The 21,492-nt window shown below is 42.4% G+C and overlaps 1 protein-coding gene across 8 annotated transcripts in view; it reads right to left on the reverse strand.

The window, feature by feature from the left end:
- The window catches only part of LOC110528463 (receptor-type tyrosine-protein phosphatase alpha), a 65,447-nt gene that overhangs the window by 13,634 nt on the left and 30,321 nt on the right, over positions 1-21,492 (reverse strand). For 2 of the 8 annotated variants that reach the window (XM_090241820.1, XM_036984047.2), the window contains exons 2-13: positions 11,322-11,368; positions 10,960-11,050; positions 10,325-10,747; positions 10,103-10,123; positions 7,549-7,633; positions 6,469-6,542; positions 5,724-5,860; positions 5,240-5,330; positions 4,402-4,478; positions 1,741-1,777; positions 1,484-1,581; positions 999-1,118 (exon numbers count right to left, since the gene is read on the reverse strand). In XM_090241820.1, the coding sequence (XP_090097946.1) occupies positions 999-1,118; positions 1,484-1,581; positions 1,741-1,777; positions 4,402-4,478; positions 5,240-5,330; positions 5,724-5,860; positions 6,469-6,542; positions 7,549-7,633; positions 10,103-10,123; positions 10,325-10,747; positions 10,960-11,050; positions 11,322-11,342 (1,275 nt within the window). In that variant the 5' untranslated portion in view covers positions 11,343-11,368. Of the gene's footprint in view, positions 1-998; positions 1,155-1,483; positions 1,582-1,740; positions 1,778-4,401; positions 4,479-5,239; positions 5,331-5,723; positions 5,861-6,468; positions 6,543-7,548; positions 7,634-10,102; positions 10,124-10,324; positions 10,748-10,959; positions 11,051-11,321; positions 11,369-21,492 lie in introns of all 8 variants that reach the window. The other 6 variants (XM_036984045.2, XM_036984044.2, XM_090241822.1 and 3 more) reach the window with 3 other exon arrangements.

The following is a 21,492-nucleotide window of genomic DNA, read 5'->3' on the forward strand; positions in this document are numbered from 1 at the left end:
AGGTAGAGAAGGAGGGGTGTAGATGTAGAGACAGAGACACCATTAGTTTAACTGTTTTGGAGCATTATTCAAGACTAATGTTATCTTCAAATTATTTTTTGTTTTTACATTTTCACATGAGCTTTGCCATCAGTGTACCTGCTTGGTGTACATCTATATCACATGGGTTTGATAGATGGTGTTGTGAGAGGAGAAAACAAAACAAGAAAAAGAGAGGGGAAAGAGAACAGTCCCCGAGGAGAAAGAGGTGAGAAGACAAGTCCAGAGAAGACAGGAGAAGGAGAGAGGAAAGAGAACAGTCCCCGAGGAGAAAGAGGTGAGAAGACAAGTCCAGAGAAGACAGGAGAAGGAGAGAGGAAAGAGAACAGTCCCCGAGGAGAAAGAGGTGAGAAGACAAGTCCAGAGAAGACAGGAGAAGGAGAGAGGAAAGAGAACAGTCCCCGAGGAGAAAGAGGTGAGAAGACAAGTCCAGAGAAGACAGGAGAAGGAGAGAGGAAAGAGAACAGTCCCCGAGGAGAAAGAGGTGAGAAGACAAGTCCAGAGAAGACAGGAGAAGGAGAGAGGAAAGAGAACAGTCCCTGAGGAGAAAGAAGTGAGAAGACAAGTCCAGAGAAGACAGGAGAAGGAGAGAGGAAAGAGAACAGTCCCCGAGGAGAAAGAGGTGAGAAAACAAGTCCAGAGAAGACAGGAGAAGGAGAGAGGAAAGAGAACAGTCCCTGAGGAGAAAGAGGTGAGAAGACAAGTCCAGAGAAGACAGGAGAAGGAGAGAGGAAAGAGAACAGTCCCCGAGGAGAAAGAGGTGAGAAGACAAGTCCAGAGAAGACAGGAGAAGGAGAGAGGAAAGAGAACAGTCCCTGAGGAGAAAGAGGTGAGAAGACAAGTCCAGAGAAGACAGGAGAAGGAGAGAGGAAAGAGAACAGTCCCCGAGGAGAAAGAGGTGAGAAGACAAGTCCAGAGAAGACAGGAGAAGGAGAGAGGAAAAGGGAAGAGCAGGGTACCTGTTGGATGCAGAACTTGCGGATGGTGTAGTCCACCAGCACCATCATGTCCTCCACAGAGACCCGGATGTTGCCGTAGGTCCAGCAGCCCTGGTCTGGCCAGTACTGGGCACACTTACACTGAGACACACAGAGAGATTGCCGCTGTATGGATTTCTTTCAAATGAAAAGAAACAAACACTCATAGTTGTACATTCATATGCCTTTTCACATTGCAAATTTGACATGCTTAACATACCCAATCTTCGTCATATAGCAACTACTATGAAAGACCTAGTAAAGGTATGTTCAGAAGGGTGGAACATTACACAACAGTTCCAATAGATTTTGTACTGTGAAGAACATATTTTAAATGCATTTCATGTTGAGTAGGCAGTTGTGTCAATTGTTTTAATGAACTTTCTATCTGCAAAATTCTGAACCTTCCACCTTCCTGAACACACCTGTTGTCACCCCTCCCCCGCTCTTCCCTCCTTCTCCCCTACCTCTTTTCTTTCCTTCAGGTTGGTCACCATGACAATGGTGGCTGTGTTCTGTTCCCAGATCATTCTCCAGAAGTCGTTCACCGTCTCCTCCTTTGGCCCTGAGAGAGAGGGAGACAGAAGATATTATAATCCACTGTTTATTATCATCATTGATTTAATAAGTTCCTATATGTTTGCACAGGCAATGATATATGTGGTAATATTAACATGGCAATCACCACATTAGCCTATTCCAGTGGCTAGAGTGGCCTCTTTACCTTGAGCTGCAATGAACTTGTTCTTCTCTTGGTAACCCTGTGAACAAGAGGAAGGCAGAAGAGGAAGAGTGTGAGAAAAATGTTTGATCGCTGAATAGGTGTAATGACTGTGTCTGTAATGTGAGGTAATGTTCTGCTGTATCATCAATGTTTAATGACCTTGTCTTGCATTGTTAGGTAATGTTCTGATGTATCATCGATGTTTAATGACCTTGTCTTGCATTGTTAGGTAATGTTCTGATGTATCATCAATGTTTACTGACCAGGTCTTGCATTGTTAGGTAATGTTCTGATGTATCATCGATGTTTACTGACCAGGTCTTGCATTGTTAGGTAATGTTCTGCTGTATCATCGATGTTTAATGACCTTGTCTTGCATTGTTAGGTAATGTTCTGCTGTATCATCGATGTTTAATGACCTTGTCTTGCATTGTTAGGTAATGTTCTGCTGTATCATCGATGTTTACTGACCAGGTCTTGCATTGTTAGGTAATGTTCTGCTGTATCATCGATGTTTAATGACCTTGTCTTGCATTGTTAGGTAATGTTCTGCTGTATCATCGATGTTTAATGACCTTGTCTTGCATTGTTAGGTAATGTTCTGATGTATCATCAATGTTTACTGACCAGGTCTTGCATTGTTAGGTAATGTTCTGATGTATCATCGATGTTTAATGACCTTGTCTTGCATTGTTAGGTAATGTTCTGCTGTATCATCGATGTTACTCTACTTTTTGATATACAGTGCCTTGCGAAAGTATTCGGCCCCCTTGAACTTTACCACCTTTTGCCACATTTCAGGCTTCAAACATAAAGATATAAAACTGTATTTTTTTGTGAAGACTCAACAACAAGTGGGACACAATCATGAAGTGGAACGACATGTATTGGATATTTCAAACTTTTTTAACAAATCAAAAACTGAAAAATTGGGCGTGCAAAATTATTCAGCCCCCTTAAGTTAATACTTTGTAGCGCCACCTTTTGCTGCGATTACAGCTGTAAGTCGCTTGGGGTATGTCTCTATCAGTTTTGCACATCGAGAGACTGAAATTTTTTCCCATTCCTCCTTGCAAAACAGCTCGAGCTCAGTGAGGTTGGATGGAGAGCATTTGTGAACAGCAGTTTTCAGTTCTTTCCACAGATTCTCGATTGGATTCAGGTCTGGACTTTGACTTGGCCATTCTAACACCTGGATATGTTTATTTTTGAACCATTCCATTGTAGATTTTGCTTTATGTTTTGGATCATTGTCTTGTTGGAAGACAAATCTCCGTCCCAGTCTCAGGTCTTTTGCAGACTCCATCAGGTTTTCTTCCAGAATGGTCCTGTATTTGGCTCCATCCATCTTCCCATCAATTTTAACCATCTTCCCTGTCCCTGCTGAAGAAAAGCAGGCCCAAACCATGATGCTGCCACCATCATGTTTGACAGTGGGGATGGTGTGTTCAGCTGTGTTGCTTTTACGCCAAACATAACATTTTGCATTGTTGCCAAAAAGTTCAATTTTGGTTTCATCTGACCAGAGCACCTTCTTCCACATGTTTGGTGTGTCTCCCAGGTGGCTTGTGGCAAACTTTAAACAACACTTTTTATGGATATCTTTAAGAAATGGCTTTCTTCTTGCCACTCTTCCATAAAGGCCAGATTTGTGCAATATACGACTGATTGTTGTCCTATGGACAGAGTCTCCCACCTCAGCTGTAGATCTCTGCAGTTCATCCAGAGTGATCATGGGCCTCTTGGCTGCATCTCTGATCAGTCTTCTCCTTGTATGAGCTGAAAGTTTAGAGGGACGGCCAGGTCTTGGTAGATTTGCAGTGATCTGATACTCCTTCCATTTCAATATTATCGCTTGCACAGTGCTCCTTGGGATGTTTAAAGCTTGGGAAATCTTTTTGTATCCAAATCCGGCTTTAAACTTCTTCACAACAGTATCTCGGACCTGCCTGGTGTGTTCCTTGTTCTTCATGATGCTCTCTGCGCTTTTAACGGACCTCTGAGACTATCACAGTGCAGGTGCATTTATACGGAGACTTGATTACACACAGGTGGATTGTATTTATCATCATTAGTCATTTAGGTCAACATTGGATCATTCAGAGATCCTCACTGAACTTCTGGAGAGAGTTTGCTGCACTGAAAGTAAAGGGGCTGAATAATTTTGCACGCCCAATTTTTCAGTTTTTGATTTGTTAAAAAAGTTTGAAATATCCAATAAATGTCGTTCCACTTCATGATTGTGTCCCACTTGTTGTTGATTCTTCACAAAAAAATACAGTTTTATATCTTTATGTTTGAAGCCTGAAATGTGGAAAAAGGTTGCAAAGTTCAAGGGGGCCGAATACTTTCGCAAGGCACTGTATTGATGTTGTTTCTACTTCATGTGCATTTAGCGTGGGACCTGCGTTCTACAAATGAATTATTTTTATTTTGTAAAAAAAAGAGAGAAAAAACAAAGGAGAGAGAGGGACGGAGAGCGAGAGTGATGAAAAAGACTATTCTAAGGCAACCTTTTATTTATTTTTTTACCAGGAAGTTCAATTAAGGTCAAAAGACCTCTTTTACAAGGGAGACCTGGCCAAGGAGTAGCTAAAAAACAAAAACAAAAAAACAATTCAGAGCCTGTCATTGATGCCAATGGCTTGTGGCGTCACTCACGTTGATGAAGGATGCGTTAATGAAGTCGGAGTCTGGAACTCCCTCTAGTGATGACAAATGCACCCTGGAGTGATCATCTGAAACACAACAGAACCTTGATTAACTGAATGGCCAGCCTGTTTTAAAGGAGCTACATGTAACATTTACACTACCGTTCAAAAGTTTGGGGTCACTTAGAAATGTCCTTGTTTTTTTTAAAGAAAAGCAAATTTTTTGTCCATTAAAATAACGTCAAATTGATCAGAAATACAGTGTAGACATTGCTAATGTCCATTAGAAGCCCATTATCAGCAACCGTCACTCCTGTGTTCCAATGGCACGTTGTGTTAGCTAATCCAAGTTTATCATTTTAAAAAGGCTAATTGATGATTAGAAAACCCTTTAGCAATTATGTTAGCTTAGCTGAAAACTGTTGTTCTGATTAAAGAAGAAATAAAACTGGCCTTCTTTAGACTAGTTGAGTATCTGGAGCATCAGCATTTGTGGGTTCGATTACATGCTCAAAATGGACAGAAACAAATAACTTTCTTCTGAAAGTATTACGTCTTTGCAAATGGTAAGAAGCCACCATGAGATGTTAGGCATTATTAAGCAGTGTCCTTAAAAAAATAATTATGGCTAAAATATTAAATGTAGCTCATTTAAAGTCTGTTTCAGGAAGAGTAGTATGACAGAATAGTGCCTGATTCAGACTATTGGGCCAAACTGATCCAAGCTATACTGGCGGTGTTACGCATCCGCCATAGATGCTGGAACAGTGCTGGAAAGGAAACATACAAGCCAGCACAGTACGTTCCCAAAGGTTGAATCAGGCTTTAGCGCCATGTTGAGGACTCACATGGCAGGATGTTGACGTATCGGTTTTTGTCCTTGTTCTCCTCTTTAGAGGCCGCGTCGCACGACGCCTGAATGGGACACACCGGCAGCGCCTGGACACAGAGCGCATTAGACACACAGACAGGTAACAGTGATATTAGCTGAATTCCCAGTGATGTGTTTCTATGGGTGATATTCTTATTCCCAAAACCAGCCCTGCTGGACACGAAAATAAAGCAAACAAGGGAAGAACGGGAAAGGGAATTAGGAAGTATTGGAACACTTTCATTCCCAGTACCTCTGTGTAAGTTAGTACCTCTCCAATCTGAGTCAGTAGCTAGAATCACAAACATAGAGGGTTCTAGTTGCAAGTACGATCTGCCCATTGTCCTGATGTGGCCCATAGACGACTAAAATGTGTGTGTGTAAATGTGTGTGTACGTGTGAGAGTATGAGAATATATATATGTGTGTATGTGCGTGTGTGCGTGCATAAGGACTTCATACGTTGAACTCCTCCCGGAAGAGCTTGTTGTCGTCAGCCATGCGACGATTCATCTCCTCCTCCAGCTTGTCGACAACAAGGGGAGGGTACTTCCTGTTGGTGCTGGGTGAACGGGCCAATAGTGGCACACTCTGGAGCTCTGCGAGAGCAGGAAGCAGGAAGGGAGGGAAGAGGGAGAGGAAAGAGAGGAGGGAAGGAATGGGAGGAGAAAAATGGGTTGAGAGAGTTCCACAGGAGATAGACAGAGACAGAAAGATAGAGACATAAACCCTTTGTTGTGACACTGCCAACAATAAATTATACAAATACAATTAATTATATACACTATACATAGTATTTCAATAATTTTTACAGTAAAATACAATAACAAAAACCTGTTGTAAGAGCCAGATAGTGACACATTCACCAACCAATGATTATAAACTAAATCAATACACTGTAGAAAAATATATCATATATTACATGTCCTAAACATTACATTCCAATCTGCACACGCAATGTCTCCAAACTGACTGTCTGTTCTGTAACAAAAGCCCACAAGGGGGCGCTGTAAACCAATCCAACGCTGCTACTGAACCACAAGTGGAACAACAGCATAGGCCGAGAACCAGTAAATGACTACAAAACCAATGTGATCTTATCCAAACAGAGAACAATGCAGAAAGTTGGCTATGATATAGATTACAAGTCCCTGTAAGTGTGCTACCACAGGCAAAACGTGTGTTCACACAACTACAGTGATTTTACCTGTATCGTCTGATCTACCGTTGGTCAGCCTGAAGGAGTTGGAATGGCTGCCGGCCTGCTTGTACTTCTTAAACCTGTCAATCACACGACATGCATGAATAGATATATCCAGAATGACACACACTGCCATTGCCATGGTAACTTCTGTAACACTTAGTTCATTAATAGTCCTCAATAGGGTGTGAGTGTATGAAAGGTGACAAGAAAGCCATTTCCTGCTCTGCCCTTTAAAAACAGTAATGAATTGTGTGAGTAGGTTTGTGTGTACAAGACAGTTAGCGTTTTACGTGGGTCTCATGTCTCAATATTGTAATGCTCTACACTTTTCTTTTCAGTTTAAATATGCCAGCCTGAGATGAGGCTGAAGACACTTCTGTCAGGCAGAAAACCAGGGATGTATTCATTATGGCGCACCATAGCAAAACATAGTACTTGCTCCTTTTTGGACAAAACAAGCATTTTTTATTGCACAAGTTCAGGGAGCCCTCCCGGTGTCAGTCCGTTTTTTCTCTTTGGTGCCTCATGAACAGGACCCAGGGGCGAGTCCCCCTAAAGCTTCGTAGCTAATGTGGCACTATTTTCACCCTGACGTAGAGTATAGACCCAGGCCCCTTGCAGAACAGCAAAAGGCTTAATTTTGAGAACTTTGCTCGCTTCAAACAAAGAAGATGGATTGTCAAACATAAGATTTAACCATTCTGACTCTCTCACTGCTGTGGGGCATGGTCGTCATTTTAGCCACAAAGCTTTCAGGGAACCCACCCCATGGTTGTGTTCAGTAGGGAGACAACATTTGAAAAGGACAGGTACAAGCTGAACTCAGCCAAGGTACAAGCTGAACTCAGCCAAGGTACTAGCTGAACTCAGCCAAGGTACTAGCTGAACTCTCTCTCACTTTGTTGAAAATTGTTTTGTTACCGTGTGCTCTAATGAACAGGAACCAGGTGAGCAGTGTGGGTCCGAGTTAGCGGTGTGGGTCAGGGTTAGCGGTGTGGGTCAGGGTTAGCGGTGTGGGTCAGGGTTAGCGGTGTGGGTCAGGGATAGCGGCGTGGGTGGTTTTTACCTGAGTGAGTGACTGACCTGAGCATGTAGAGGATGATGATGATGAAGACAATGACGAGCAGGGACGACAGAGCCACCATCACCGCAATGATGGGTGTGTCATCTGAGAGAGACAGGAGAGAGATAATTCACAACATATTTTAAAAGTGTATCTATCCATTGTACAATGACTACTTGTCTTATGTTGGTCACATTACAAGACTCAACACACAAACACACGACAGGCTGGGAGCAGCACAGGGTCAGCCTCAGAGTAGCGCCCCTGGAGCACATTGCCTCGCACAAGGGCACAACGGTAGTAGGTGGCGGCCGGGCACAAGAGACACCAGAAACCCCCTGGTTGCCGGTTCACTAGCCTACATTTTCATGTCAGCACTGGAATTCCCTTTGGCAAGGCAACTTCTTTCATTCCCAGTACCTACAAAAGTAAGATGGTGAAGGTGGCTGGTGTGGTAATATTTGGTTTGCTCTCTAAGAAAAATAACCGTGCTGAGCGTACACGTGGACACTGTCCTTGAGAGTGTAGATACATCACTATTTAATTGGCAGGCAGAGTAAACCTTTCACATGATAGGCTACAAAACAGGAGGCTGGCGTCAGGCTTGTGTTCAAACTGTATTTGACTGATTTGACAATTGATTGAGCCTGTCTGGAGTGACAAATTGGGTTTAGGTTGGCACTTTGCGCTAAGCAAGCTTGATCAAGTGCACAAATTAAGTATTTGAAAAGAAAAACAATTATATTTAATATGGTTAATGGTAAACATGTTAGACAGGCTATATGCAACTCTGGCTGCTTTGTGACTTCTACACTGATTACAGGAGCTCCTAACTAAGGACATCATGGTGACAGTTAAACTGGACAGCTTCGTTATGTCTTACGTAACATTTTCATCCCAGTGACATGAGAGGTCCTTAACCGTCATTACAGAGACGTCATTAACCGTCGTTATAGAGACGTCATTAACCGTTGTTATAGAGACGTTATTAACTATTAAGAGTCTAAGCCAGGGGGAAGGGGGTTCTACTAAGCTATATTAAATTGTATGAATAAGGTCATACTAAGGATCATTTAGCTATTTGATTTTGAATTTCAAGACCCCTTGAAGGATACATTTTTTTAAATAATAATTTAAAGGAATTATTTTTGGCCTGCTATTAGCCAATACAAACGCATAGAATAACAGATTCACTACCAAAAGACAAGTCTTGTGAGGTCTGTGGGTGTCCTAGAGCAAAAAACAACCAACATTTACATTTTATTGTCCATTAAAAAAACATCAAATTGATCAGAAATACAGTGTAGATATTGCTAATGTTGCTAATGCTAATGCTGGAAACGGCTGATTTTTAATGGAATATCTACATAGGCGTATAGAGGCCCATTATCAGCAACCATCACTACTGTGTTCCAATGGCACGTTGTGTTAGCTAATCCAAGTTTATCATTTTAAAAAGGCTAATTGATCATTAGAAAACCCTTTTGCAATTATGTTAGCACAGCTGAAAACTGTGGTGCTGATTAAAGAAGCAATAAAACTGACCTTCTTTAGACGAGTTGAGTATCTGGAGCATCAGCATTTGTGAGTTTGATTACAGGCTCAAAAAGGACTTTCTTCTGAAACCCATCAGTTTATTCCTGTTCTGAGAAATTAAGGCTATTCCATGTGAGAAATTGCCAAGAAATGGAAGATCTACTCCCTTCACAGAACAGCGCAAACTGGCTCTAACCAGAATAGAAAGAGGGGTGGGAGGCCCCAGTGCACAACTGAGCAAGAGGACAAGTACATTAGAGTGTCTTGTTTGAGAAACAGATGCCTCACAAGTCCTCAACTGGCAGCTTCACTGGCAGACTCAACGTCAACAGCGAAGAGGCGACTCCGGGATGCTGGCCTTCTAGGCAGAGTTCCTCTGTCCAGTGTCTGTGTTATTTTGCCCATCTTAATCTTTTTTTTTGGCCAGTCTGAGACATGGCTTTTTCTTTGCAATTCTGCCTAGAAGGCCAGCATCCCGGAGTCGCCTCTTCACTGTTGAAGTTGAGACTGGTGTTTTGCAGGTTGGATAAAATCAACAGTAAGTGATAGTGATCCCAGTGGGAATCGAACCCAAAACCCTGGCATTGCTAGCACTAAGCCACTCTTACCAACGGAGCCACACGGGCCACATTTGATTTCATGTGGTTCAAACTGCCATCTTGGCTATTTCAGCAAATTGTTGTTCATTTTTCATTATTCTGTGGAATTTTCAGTGTTCTCTGAGGGACAATGTACACATTGAATGGTGCTGCACCACCTTGTTAGGAAGGTAATTGAAATTGAGAAGAGGGACTATTCGGTCCATTTAATTTCAATGTCTCATACCATGGGCATAGAGGATGGACAGAAACCACAGACAGAGACAGATACTGGAGGGCTTGAATACTGCGTGTGTTCGACAGGCCAGTTAAATTATTGGCACATCGCTACCACGACTGCTTATGACATCTGTCATGCTATCATAAATTGTCAGCGCGGTTGTATGACCGCTTGGCATGCCATTGTAATGAGACATAAAAACCTCACACACAGTCTTACCGGTGTCGTCTTCTCCACCACCTGAGGAGAATAAAACGAGAGTCATTACTATCAAACCTAAAAAAACATACAACAACCCCCCCCGCACTTAAATTCTCGACTTTCACTCACACACTCCACTATCAATCAAATGTCAATCAAATGTAATTATAAAGCCCTTATTACATCAGCAGATGTCACAAAGTGCTGCAACCAACATACAGTTAACACACAGACACACACCTGGAACAGTAGCACCGCTAGTGGCCGATGTGGCTTCCACCGTTGGTTTTGTGTCTGTGTTGGTGGCGGTGTCTGGTGACTGAGTCTCTGGAACAGAGGTCCCATTCTCCCCACCCCCTACCTGACTGATTGTGGTTGGAGCAGGGGGTGGCTGCGGTGTGGAGTTCACCCCTGTGGGGATTTTGGGGGCTTCAGTTGGGCCAGGGGGTGGTGGAGGGGGGACGGGCGCAGGGGTGGCACCACTGGGGCCTGCAGTCAATATGACACCATCCATGGTTGTGGTAGTTGTCATTGTTTTCGCGGCAACCTTCGGGGCTGTGGTTGTTTGAGGGGGAGGAGGGGGGGCGATGGTTGTTGTCAAGGGAACATTGGGGAGGGTGGTGGCGGGAGGGTCCTTGGATTTGGCAGTGGGGACTGGACCTCCTAGGGATGAAAGGTAAGGTGTGAGAGAGAAGAAAGACAGAGAGAGAGGAGCGAGAGAGAGCGAGATATTCAGTTTATTTAGGCTGTTATTTCTGTTGAGTCAATTTGCAGCTTCATGAGAGGTGCAGTAAACAATAGCGTTGAATATGTCAAATGGTGTCAGCGGTGGGATCCGGCTGTTCAGGTGATGATGTCATGTGGGTCCTTCTTACCTGTGGGGGTGGGAGGTGGTACCTGGGCCGAGATGGAGACCCTGAGGGCCACACTGAGCAACAGGAGCAGGACACACACACCCATACTGCCCTGGGAGAATCGGGGCACATGCCTTATTACCCTTTCACAGTGCAAACAGATGATTGGATTATTAATCCAGATGTGTTGTAGTTGTAACTGGAGGCTGATCCTGGGTGATTACTTTTACAGTATAATCCAACTAAATGTAGGTACTTACAATTTTTTTTTTTGGGGGGGGGGGGGTATGGGGGGTGATATATATATTTTTACAAGTGAATATAAAACTTCTTAAATGCATTTATTATCATGATTTGAGTGGAACAAGGAGTTGACCTCTTACCTTAAGAAGCGAAGTTGGCATCAATCACTCATTCGCACAGTGTGGTCCTGGATCCAAACAGAAAGGAAGACACTGTTAGAACTGCACACTGCTCTTGATAGTATCACTGATCTTTAATAAGCTTATGTATCGGCCTCACGGCCTTCGTCAGAGCTTTTGCGAGTTTAAAAAAAATGTGCACCCTTATGTAGACCTAGCCCCGCCCACATCCGTTCCACTTATCGAAATGGGTTGGAGGCAAAGGAAAGTGCTACCAAATATAACAATATGCATTTCATAAATATTAGAATAAAGTGTGTAAATAAGACATATTAAACACACCTGTAAAACCACAATGAGGACATAGACCTACCGAGCAAGTTATCATTAATCATTGGGTACATTGCACGAAAAAACTTCAGAGTGATCTTAAATGGGGGCATAATTCATGTTCAAATTCACAACATAACGTACATAGGCATTTCATCCTTAAGACCTTTAGGAAATAATGTCTAGAGGTTGAAAATCCCAAAACATTCTCTTTTACTCAGAGTATTATTAATGTCACCTCGCCTGTCTGATATCTTAACTTTCTCTATGCCACAAAATCTAAAAGGTAGAAATGTCATGCTTCAGGTCATTCAAATGTACTGCGACTGGATAATCCCTGTCGTTTCTCCTGATTGAACTTTTATGTTCCCATATTCTCTGTTTGAGAGAACGAGAGGTTTTACCTACACATCACAGCTCACACGGACATGATATAATGTAAATAACACGGGTGGTGGAACACGTAATAATGTAATTTATTTGGAACCGTTTTCCTGTATGTGGGTGGCAGAAATATTCACACTTCATCATATTGTTATACTGTGCGCATCCTCTGCCTTTTGAATTAGGGATGGTCAAGATCAAATATTTTTCCCAGAAAGATTGACTGATCCCAAACTTGCTAGGTGTGATTTATCCCCAAAATATCTGACCAAAACAATACTGAATGCACTACATATTCTGCGGTTAGGTTATCAAACAATGCCTGCATAATTTATTTTATCTGCTTACTTAGCAGCAGCTTTTAAATAATGTGATTTACAGTTAGTTTAACACATACAAGCTCACAGAACGGGACCGCCGAGTGCTGAAGCACGTAAAAATCGTCTGTCCTGGGTTGCAACACTCACTACCGACTTCCGAACTACCTCTGGAAGCAACATCAGCACAATAACTGTTAGTCGGGAGCTTCATGAAATGGGTTTCCATGGCCGCGCAGCCGCACACATGCCTAAGATCACCAGTCGCAATGCTATGCGTTAGCTGGAGTGGTGTAAAGCTCGCCGCCATTAGACTCTGGAGCAGTGGAAATGGGTTCTCTGGAGTGATAAATCACGCTTCACCATCTGGAAGTCCGACGGACGAATCTGGGTTTGGCGGATGTCAGGAGAATGCTACCTGCCCGAATGCATAGTGCCAACTGAGAAGTTTGGTGGAGGAGGAATAATGGTCTGGGGCTCTTTGTCATGGTTCGGGCTAGACCCCTTAGTTCCAGTGAAGGGAAATCTTAATGCTACAGCATACAATGACATTCTAGACAATTCTGTGCTTCCAACTTTGTGGCAACAGTTTGATGAAGCCCCTTCCCTGCTTCAGCATGACAATGCCCCCGTGCACAAAGTGAGGTACATACAGAAATAGTTTGTTGGGATAGGTGTGGAAGAAGTTGACTGGCCTGCAGAGCCCTGACCTCAATCCTATGGAACACCTTTGGGATGAATAGGGACACCGACTGCGAGCCAGTCCTAATCGCCCAACATCAGTGCCCGACCTCACTAATGCTTGTGGCTGAATGGAAGCAAGTTCTCGCTGCTGTGTTCCAGCATCTAGTGGAAAGCCTTTTCCAGAAGAGTGGAGGCTGTTACAGCAGCAAAGGGGGGACCAACTCCATATTAATTTTGGAATGAGATGTTCGACGAGCAGCACATACTTATGCCATGTCGTGTATATATCGTAAATAGCCCATCAATAAATAAATACATTAAAAATATGATTTTTTTTTAGGCCATATTGCCCAAACCTACTATGACCCCCGCGGGCATCGGACCCACACCCCCATTTTTGCCAGCTCCGTGCTCCAACCAACTGAGCCATCGGACGCACATAGAAGCCCACCATTCTGTGTGCTAAATCCCCGTCACTCTCTCCCTCTTGTTCTGGATGTGTCTCGTATCCAGGTGGTGCATTGTAACATGAATAATAAACGACCACATAGTGGGACATGGTGAAGGAAACGGAATCTGGGAAAAAAGTATGTTATGTATGCATTTCAGCTTGGGCCTAGTCCTATGTGCAAGATGGGACAAAGTTAACCTACTGTTGGAAATAAATCGAGAAGTTAGGGACTGCGAGTCGGGATTGAGACAATTTTTTCAGATTTTGAATTTGGACATGGCAAAATTGCTTGTATTGTGTAATAGCTTTCTGCATTGACTGCAGTGGGGCTCACCTCAAACAACAATGAAGGGGATTCAGTTGAAATGTGTGTGTAGGGAAGGGCCTAGAGAGCGCCGGCATGGTGGGCTGACTGTCTGATGTTATCCCACCAGTCCACTGGGTGCGGTTTTACTGACTGAGCTGTGATAATCCCTGGCCTAATCCCATGGTTCTGACCCAGGAATAATCCAGCCCGTCTGGCTCTCTTTATTGCAATCTAGCCACACACACACACGCACAGGGATGACTGCAGACAGACACACAAATCCTGGTTATCAGGAATTTGCTGCTAGAACCTCCGAATTGGGTGCAAAAAACAGCTACTGTGCCACTTCTATCTAGGAGGAAAGGCTGTGATTCTTACAGTTTAGACCAGTATTTCCCAGCCCTGGTCTTCAATCAGTTGGACACTTCCAAATGGGGACCTGTTGGCCTACTCATCCACTATCAAATGTATGATATTAAATGCCCACACTGGTAGAAATGCACTTTTTTGAGCTGAAAGACGACGGCCAGAGTTTACCCATTATGTTGCACATCAACGCAAGTCAATAAGTCATCATCAGTAAGTCAAAGTATGATATTTGGGCTTGAAGTGCCAAATCCGAATGTGTGACTTCGGATGTTACCATGAGTCTTAAATGTCTTTTCCTATGAGATGACGAGCACATTTATTTCAGCCTACGTTTTGTTTCAGGGTGGGTTTTATTTAAAATGGTACCAGCCACCAGCAAGGCAATGTTTATTAATCAGAAACACCTGCTGCAAATGTCTTCCTATTCGTGAGTCGTCTGAGCCAAACAGCTTTTCTCTGTAGCCTACACTTGGATTTCCACTAGATAAAAACAGCCACAAAGTCAAAATTGGCTATATCATACAAATTGAACAAAAATTAGCTTGTTGGTCTTAATTAAAAGGTTAAGGCTAAGGCTAAGGCTAGCTGTGTGGTTAAGGTGAAGGTGACAGTAAGGTTTAAAATATGATTTTAAGAAGAGAAAATGTATTAATAGTTGCCCTTACAAAAAATATGATCGTTTTGAAACTGCAGTAAATGTGCAGTAACTGCAGTCGACTGGTATTTTGGATGCAGTATTTGCAGCATACTGCAGTTATAGTGCACTCTGACTGCTATCTTTTTCAAATGGGTGGTTTTATGACTTTAGGGCACACCTGGGCAGCAGGTAGCCTAGCGGTTAAGAGCGTTGGGCCAGTAACCAAAAGGTTGCTAGTTCGAATCCCTGAGACGACTAGGTGAATAATATGCCCTTAACTTCTTATGGCTGCATCCTAAAAATTGATTGCATACATCGTTTGACATGTTTCTACGGACAGTAATGCAATTTTTTGACATTTCGTCTGCAACTAGGGAACGCGCTTCACGACTTTGGATTTGTTTACCAAACGTGCTAACAAAAGTAGCTCTTTGGACAAAAATGATGGACATTATCGAACAAATCAAACATTTAATGTGGAACTGAGATTCCTGGGAGTGCATTCTGATGAAAATCATCAAAGGTAAGTGAATATTTATAATGCTATTTATGACTAATGTTGACTACCCAATATGGCGGATATCTTTTTGGCTGCTTTGTTGTCTGAAAGCTGTACTCAGATTATTGCATGTTTGCTTCCGTAAAGCTTTTTAAAAATCTGACACAGCGGTTGCATTTAGGAGAAGTGTATCTATATTTTCATGTCTAACACTTGTATTTTCCATCGCCATTTATAATGAGTATTTCTGTAAAATGATGGGGCTCTCTGCAATATCACCGGATGTTTTTGGAACTAGTGAACTATTGGAACTATTTTTTGATATAAATATGCACTTTATCGAACAAAACATATACAGTGGGACAAAAAAAATATTTAGTCAGCCACCAATTGTGCAAGTTCTCCCACTTAAATAGATGAGAGGCCTGTAATTTTCATCATAGGTACACTTCAACTATGACAGACAAAATGAGAAAAAAAATCCAGAAATCACATGGTAGGATTTTTAATGAATTTATTTGCAAATTATGGTGGAAAATAAGTATTTGGTCACCTACAAACAAGCAAGATTTCTGGCTCTCACAGACCTGTAACTTCTTCTTTAAGAGGCTCCTCTGTCTTCCACTCGTGACCTGTATTAATGGCACCTGTTTGAACTTGTTATCAGTATAAAAGACACCTGTCCACAACCTCAAACAGTCACACTCCAAACTCCACTATGGCCAAGACCAAAGAGCTGTCAAAGGACACCAGAAACAAAATTGTAGACCTGCACCAGGCTGGGAAGACTGAATCTGCAATAGGTAAGCAGCTTGGTTTGAAGAAATCAACTGTGGGAGCAATTATTAGGAAATGGAAGACATACAAGACCACTGATAATCTCCCTCGATCTGGTGCTCCATGCAAGATCTCACCCCTTGTAGTCAAAATGATCACAAGAACGGTGAGCAAAAATCCCAGAACCACACGGGGGGACCTAGTGAATGACCTGCAGAGAGCTGGGACCAAAGTAACAAAGCCTACCATCAGTAACACACTACGCCGCCAGGGACTCAAATCCTGCAGTGCCAACCGTGTTCCCCTGCTTAAGCCAGTACATGTCCAGGCCCGTCTGAAGTTTGCTAAAGAGCATTTGGATGATCCAGAAGAAGATTGGGAGAATGTCATATGGTCAGATGAAACCAAAATATAACTTTTTAGTAAAAACTCAACTCGTCGTGTTTGGAGGACAAAGAATGCTGAGTTGCATCCAAAGAACACCATATCTACTGTGAAGCATGGGGGTGGAAACATCATGCTTTGGGGCTGTTTTTCTGCAAAGGGACCAGGACAACTGATCCGTGTAAAGGAAAGAATGAATGGGGCCATGTATCGTGAGATTTTTAGTGAAAACCTCCCGGGCAACGAAGGAGTGGCTTCGTAAGAAGCATTTCAAGGTCCTGGAGTGGCCTAGCCAGTCTCCAGATCTCAACCCAAAAAGCATTTTACTGGTTGAAGTGTTTTTTGATTTGCGATGATGACACCAACATTATATTAAGCAGAGATTTCTGTTGTTTGAATTTGGCGCTCTGCACTTTCACTGGCTGTTGTCATATCAATCCCGTTAACGGGATTGCAGCCCTAAGAAATTTTAAGGAAGGCACTTAACCCTAACCGTTCCTGTAAATTGCTCTGGATAAAAATGTCTGCTAAATTACTAAAATGTAAATGTTTCACTTTTGCCGTTTTCTATCCCTAAACGAGTACAGAGAATGAGGGTTCATCCCTGTGCTAAATTTAGAAGAGGTGTTTCTAAATTTAAATAGTGGCCTTGTGCATTGCGAGTGTTTCACTTGACTTTGCTCTTAAAGCAGACTAATCACTGCAGAGCTGAATCCAGGATAGAACTAAAAGGAAAACAACCAACATACCGACAAAGAGGCCTACACACTAAACACACTTAATATAGTAGATTATGCATTTCATACTAACATTTTATTGAGCAAATTTCCTTCCTTCTTAAAATGGCGTTTTGCTTCATTTAAAAGTTGCCACAATAACTTAACGAGCAGAAACAAAGCATGGAAAGCAGACACATTTTTTTTAATCGCCTTTCATCTGCTTTTCTCCCTCCCTAGTAGACCATCTCCCTAGCTGATTCAGACTCCAGGAAAGTTGTAAAACAGCAAGAGCCCAGACCATTGCTTCCTTCCCCTGCAGTCTGTCTGCCTGCTAGTCCCCTAAACCCCTTGTTCATCCAAAACCAGCCTCTGACCCTTTAACCCTTCCTGTCGAATGCCCCAGCCTCCCCTCACCTGACCCACAGAACAACCATCCTCACAACCAATGATTCAGCAATGACACCACCATCCCCATTAACATTAACGACTATAAATTAATGTTAGACCGATTGAAACAGCAGCATCCTCTTTAAATTTGGCATGGTTGCTTCAGCTGTCTTGAATGAATCAGCCTTTGCACTTGAAATCGGCTTGCAACACTGGGAGCCTAAATGACCTTTTTGGACACCATGTGATTGGGTGGAGTGTTTATGGTGGTGAGGTGAAGCCCTCCGATGTTAACCGGAGCTAGTAGCTCCGTAACTGATAGTAACTGATGCAGTTTGTGAGTGTAGTGTACAAGTGTAGCCTACCAGTCTGATCTATAGGTCTGAGTGCATTAATCTATGGGGACCCAGATAGATGTGGTTTGTCCACCTAAGCAGTCCCCAAACCCTTTCTCTGAGTGTGTGTGTGTGTGTGTGTCCACAGAGAGGTGTGGGTGCTGTGAGAGGCATGTCCCAGTGACTTAAGTGGAGAGAGGAAATTATTAATTCAAGAGGCACTAGTCAAGTGTTTCTACTTCATAGGCCTACCTAGGCTACACTCACTCAACACAACAACAAAGTGCTCTCTTTGCTCTCTTTTATAGTCAAGTAAGAGAACAAAACACCCTTTGGAGTGATGGCTCTTATAGGCCTATTTGTAGCAGAGACCGTAGAGAAAGCTACTGAACAATCTCTGGTTGAAGTAGCAGTAGAATGTGAGGGACTCGGAATCATGCACATCCATCCATATGAGAATATTCAGCCTCATCACTCAAAGCTTATAGTAAATATAGCCTAGCACCCCCCAAAAAAATCTACGTTTGACAACACAAACATCTTCTAACCCTAGTATGCCATGATACTCTGTACTATACCGCAAACGTACAATGTTCTCCTCTTGCTCAGTTTCCTGTTGCGAAAGCTTTGTTGACAGCTATACCCGATCAAGATATTCTGCTACCCCAGAGAACACAGACGGGGTCCAGTGGCTTCCTCTCAATGCTTCATTTCGGATCGCAATCTTCCGATATCTAATGCTTAGTTCCAAACAGGCAAATCCAATTGATTAAGGCCATGTCTATAACGTTCTAGCCAGCTCATGAGAACTAAAAACGTTTTTATCAATGTTAGTCCACCTGGTTCTGCTTGGCCCAGAACGTGCATAACTTTTCCAAAAGTGCCCCATTTCTCACTTCCTATGTTTTGATATCTTGCTGCATTATCCTCCATTTTCATCACAGCAACCCCCTGAGATGAGCTGTCTCATCAAACGCCCTATTTCTAGGGAGATAAACAATTCAGGCAGAGATATGTTGTTCTTCTACTACAGGACTGACTAATAAGGTGTTCAACAGGGCTACTGTTTTATTGTTTTGACTCCGAACCACAAATCAGGGATGAACCACAAACGCGGTAATAGTAAGTATTGTGGCAAGGAAACAAAATACAAAAGAGGATTTCTCTTCTTTAGGATAACAGTCCTAATATCGTAAACAAATATCATTATGTTATCATTGAGTCACATTTATTTATTTTCCAAGCACACAATATTTTACGTACATCAGGTTAACGGACCGACGAGTTAAGTCTACATCGTGTTTTCATTATTTGCCTTGGGGGAAAATAAAAGTGATACTGGGATCATCCCGGCCCTAACATGACTGGAACGAATTGCAAAAATCGCTGAAGTTGGAGACTTTTATCTCCCTCACCAACTTTAAACATCTGCTATCTGAGCAGCTAACCGATCGCTGCAGCTGTACATAGTCCATCGGTAAATAGCCCACCCAATTTACCTACCTCATCCCCATACTGTTTTTATTTATTTACTTTTCTGCTCTTTTGCACACCAGTATCTCTACCTGCACATGACCATCTGATCATTTATCACTCCAGTGTTAATCTGCTAAATTGTAATTATTCGCCTACCTACCTCTTCATGCCTTTTGCACACAATGTATATAGACTATTTTTTTCTACTGTGTTATTGACTTGTTTATTGTTTACTCCATGTGTAACTCTGTGTTGTTGTCTGTTCACACTGCTATGCTTTATCTTGGCCAGGTCGCAGTTGTAAATGAGAACTTGTTCTCAACTAGCCTACCTGGTTAAATAAAGGTGAAATAAAATAAAACATAAATGTAGACTTAGACGACATCGGAGGAAATGTTTTATCACTAGCCTAACCTTCATGTCACTGCACTGATAGCCACACAGGGCTCTGCATGCGACCATTATACTCACGTATGCACCCAAATATTTTGCTGTGTGACCTGGGTACTCTTTTTTTTTAGTACTAGTGCACCTAGAAAAATAAATAAGGATTCTAGCTTTAATATCTCAAATATTTCTCATTGTGCTCCTAAATTTCTTTGTGTACGCCTACATTTTTCAACTTATGCACACGTGCTCCTTATAAAAAAGGTCTTCGTAAAGCCCCTTCACAATTGCGATAATGCAGCAGTTCACAAAACACATTCAGTTCGATACTGCAAAGGCCTGTTTTTTAGTATTTTTCCTCACGCTTTATTTAGTTGCCATCTGATCTCAAATGGATCAAAATAGGTGAACAATTTAAAAGAAAAGCCTTAATTTCAACGCCGGCATTTGTCGGTAAGACAGATAAGGTACAGTGCCTTGCGAAAGTATTCGGCCCCCTTGAACTTTGCGACCTTCTGCCACATTTCAGGCTTCAAACATAAAGATATAAAACTGTATTTTTTTGTGAAGAATCAACAACAAGTGGGACACAATCATGAAGTGGAACGACATTTATTGGATATTTCAAACTTTTTTAACAAATCAAAAACGGAAAAATTGGGCGTGCAAAATTATTCAGCCCCTTTACTTTCAGTGCAGCAAACTCTCTCCAGAAGTTCAGTGAGGATCTCTGAATGATCCAATATTGACCTAAATGACTAATGATGATAAATACAATCCACCTGTGTGTAATCAAGTCTCCGTATAAATGCACCTGCACTGTGATAGTCTCAGAGGTCCGTTAAAAGCGCAGAGAGCATCATGAAGAACAAGGAACACACCAGGCAGGTCCGAGATACTGTTGTGAAGAAGTTTAAAGCCGGATTTGGATACAAAAATATTTCCCAAGCTTTAAACATCCCAAGGAGCACTGTGCAAGCGATAATATTGAAATGGAAGGAGTATCAGACCACTGCAAATCTACCAAGACCTGGCCGTCCCTCTAAACCTTCAGCTCATACAAGGAGAAGACTGATCAGAGATGCAGCCAAGAGGCCCATGATCACTCTGGATGAACTGCAGAGATCTACAGCTGAGGCGGTAGACTCTGTCCATAGGACAACAATCAGTCGTATATTGCACAAATCTGGCCTTTATGGAAGAGTGGCAAGAAGAAAGCCATTTCTTAAAGATATCCATAAAAAGTGTTGTTTAAAGTTTGCCACAAGCCACCTGGGAGACACACCAAACATGTGGAAGAAGGTGCTCTGGTCAGATGAAACCAAAATTGAACTTTTTGGCAACAATGCAAAACGTTATGTTTGGCGTAAAAGCAACACAGCTGAACACACCATCCCCACTGTCAAACATGGTGGTGGCAGCATCATGGTTTGGGCCTGCTTTTCTTCAGCAGGGACAGGGAAGATGGTTAAAATTGATGGGAAGATGGATGGAGCCAAATACAGGACCATTCTGGAAGAAAACCTGATGGAGTCTGCAAAAGACCTGAGACTGGGACGGAGATTTGTCTTCCAACAAGACAATGATCCAAAACATAAAGCAAAATCTACAATGGAAAGGTTCAAAAATAAACATATCCAGGTGTTAGAATGGCCAAGTCAAAGTCCAGACCTGAATCCAATCGAGAATCTGTGGAAAGAACTGAAAACTGCTGTTCACAAATGCTCTCCATCCAACCTCACTGAGCTC

This window comes from Oncorhynchus mykiss, chromosome 7 (genome assembly GCF_057628025.1).
Source record: "Oncorhynchus mykiss isolate SJ-2025 chromosome 7, ASM5762802v1, whole genome shotgun sequence".
Taxonomy (NCBI): domain Eukaryota; kingdom Metazoa; phylum Chordata; class Actinopteri; order Salmoniformes; family Salmonidae; genus Oncorhynchus; species Oncorhynchus mykiss.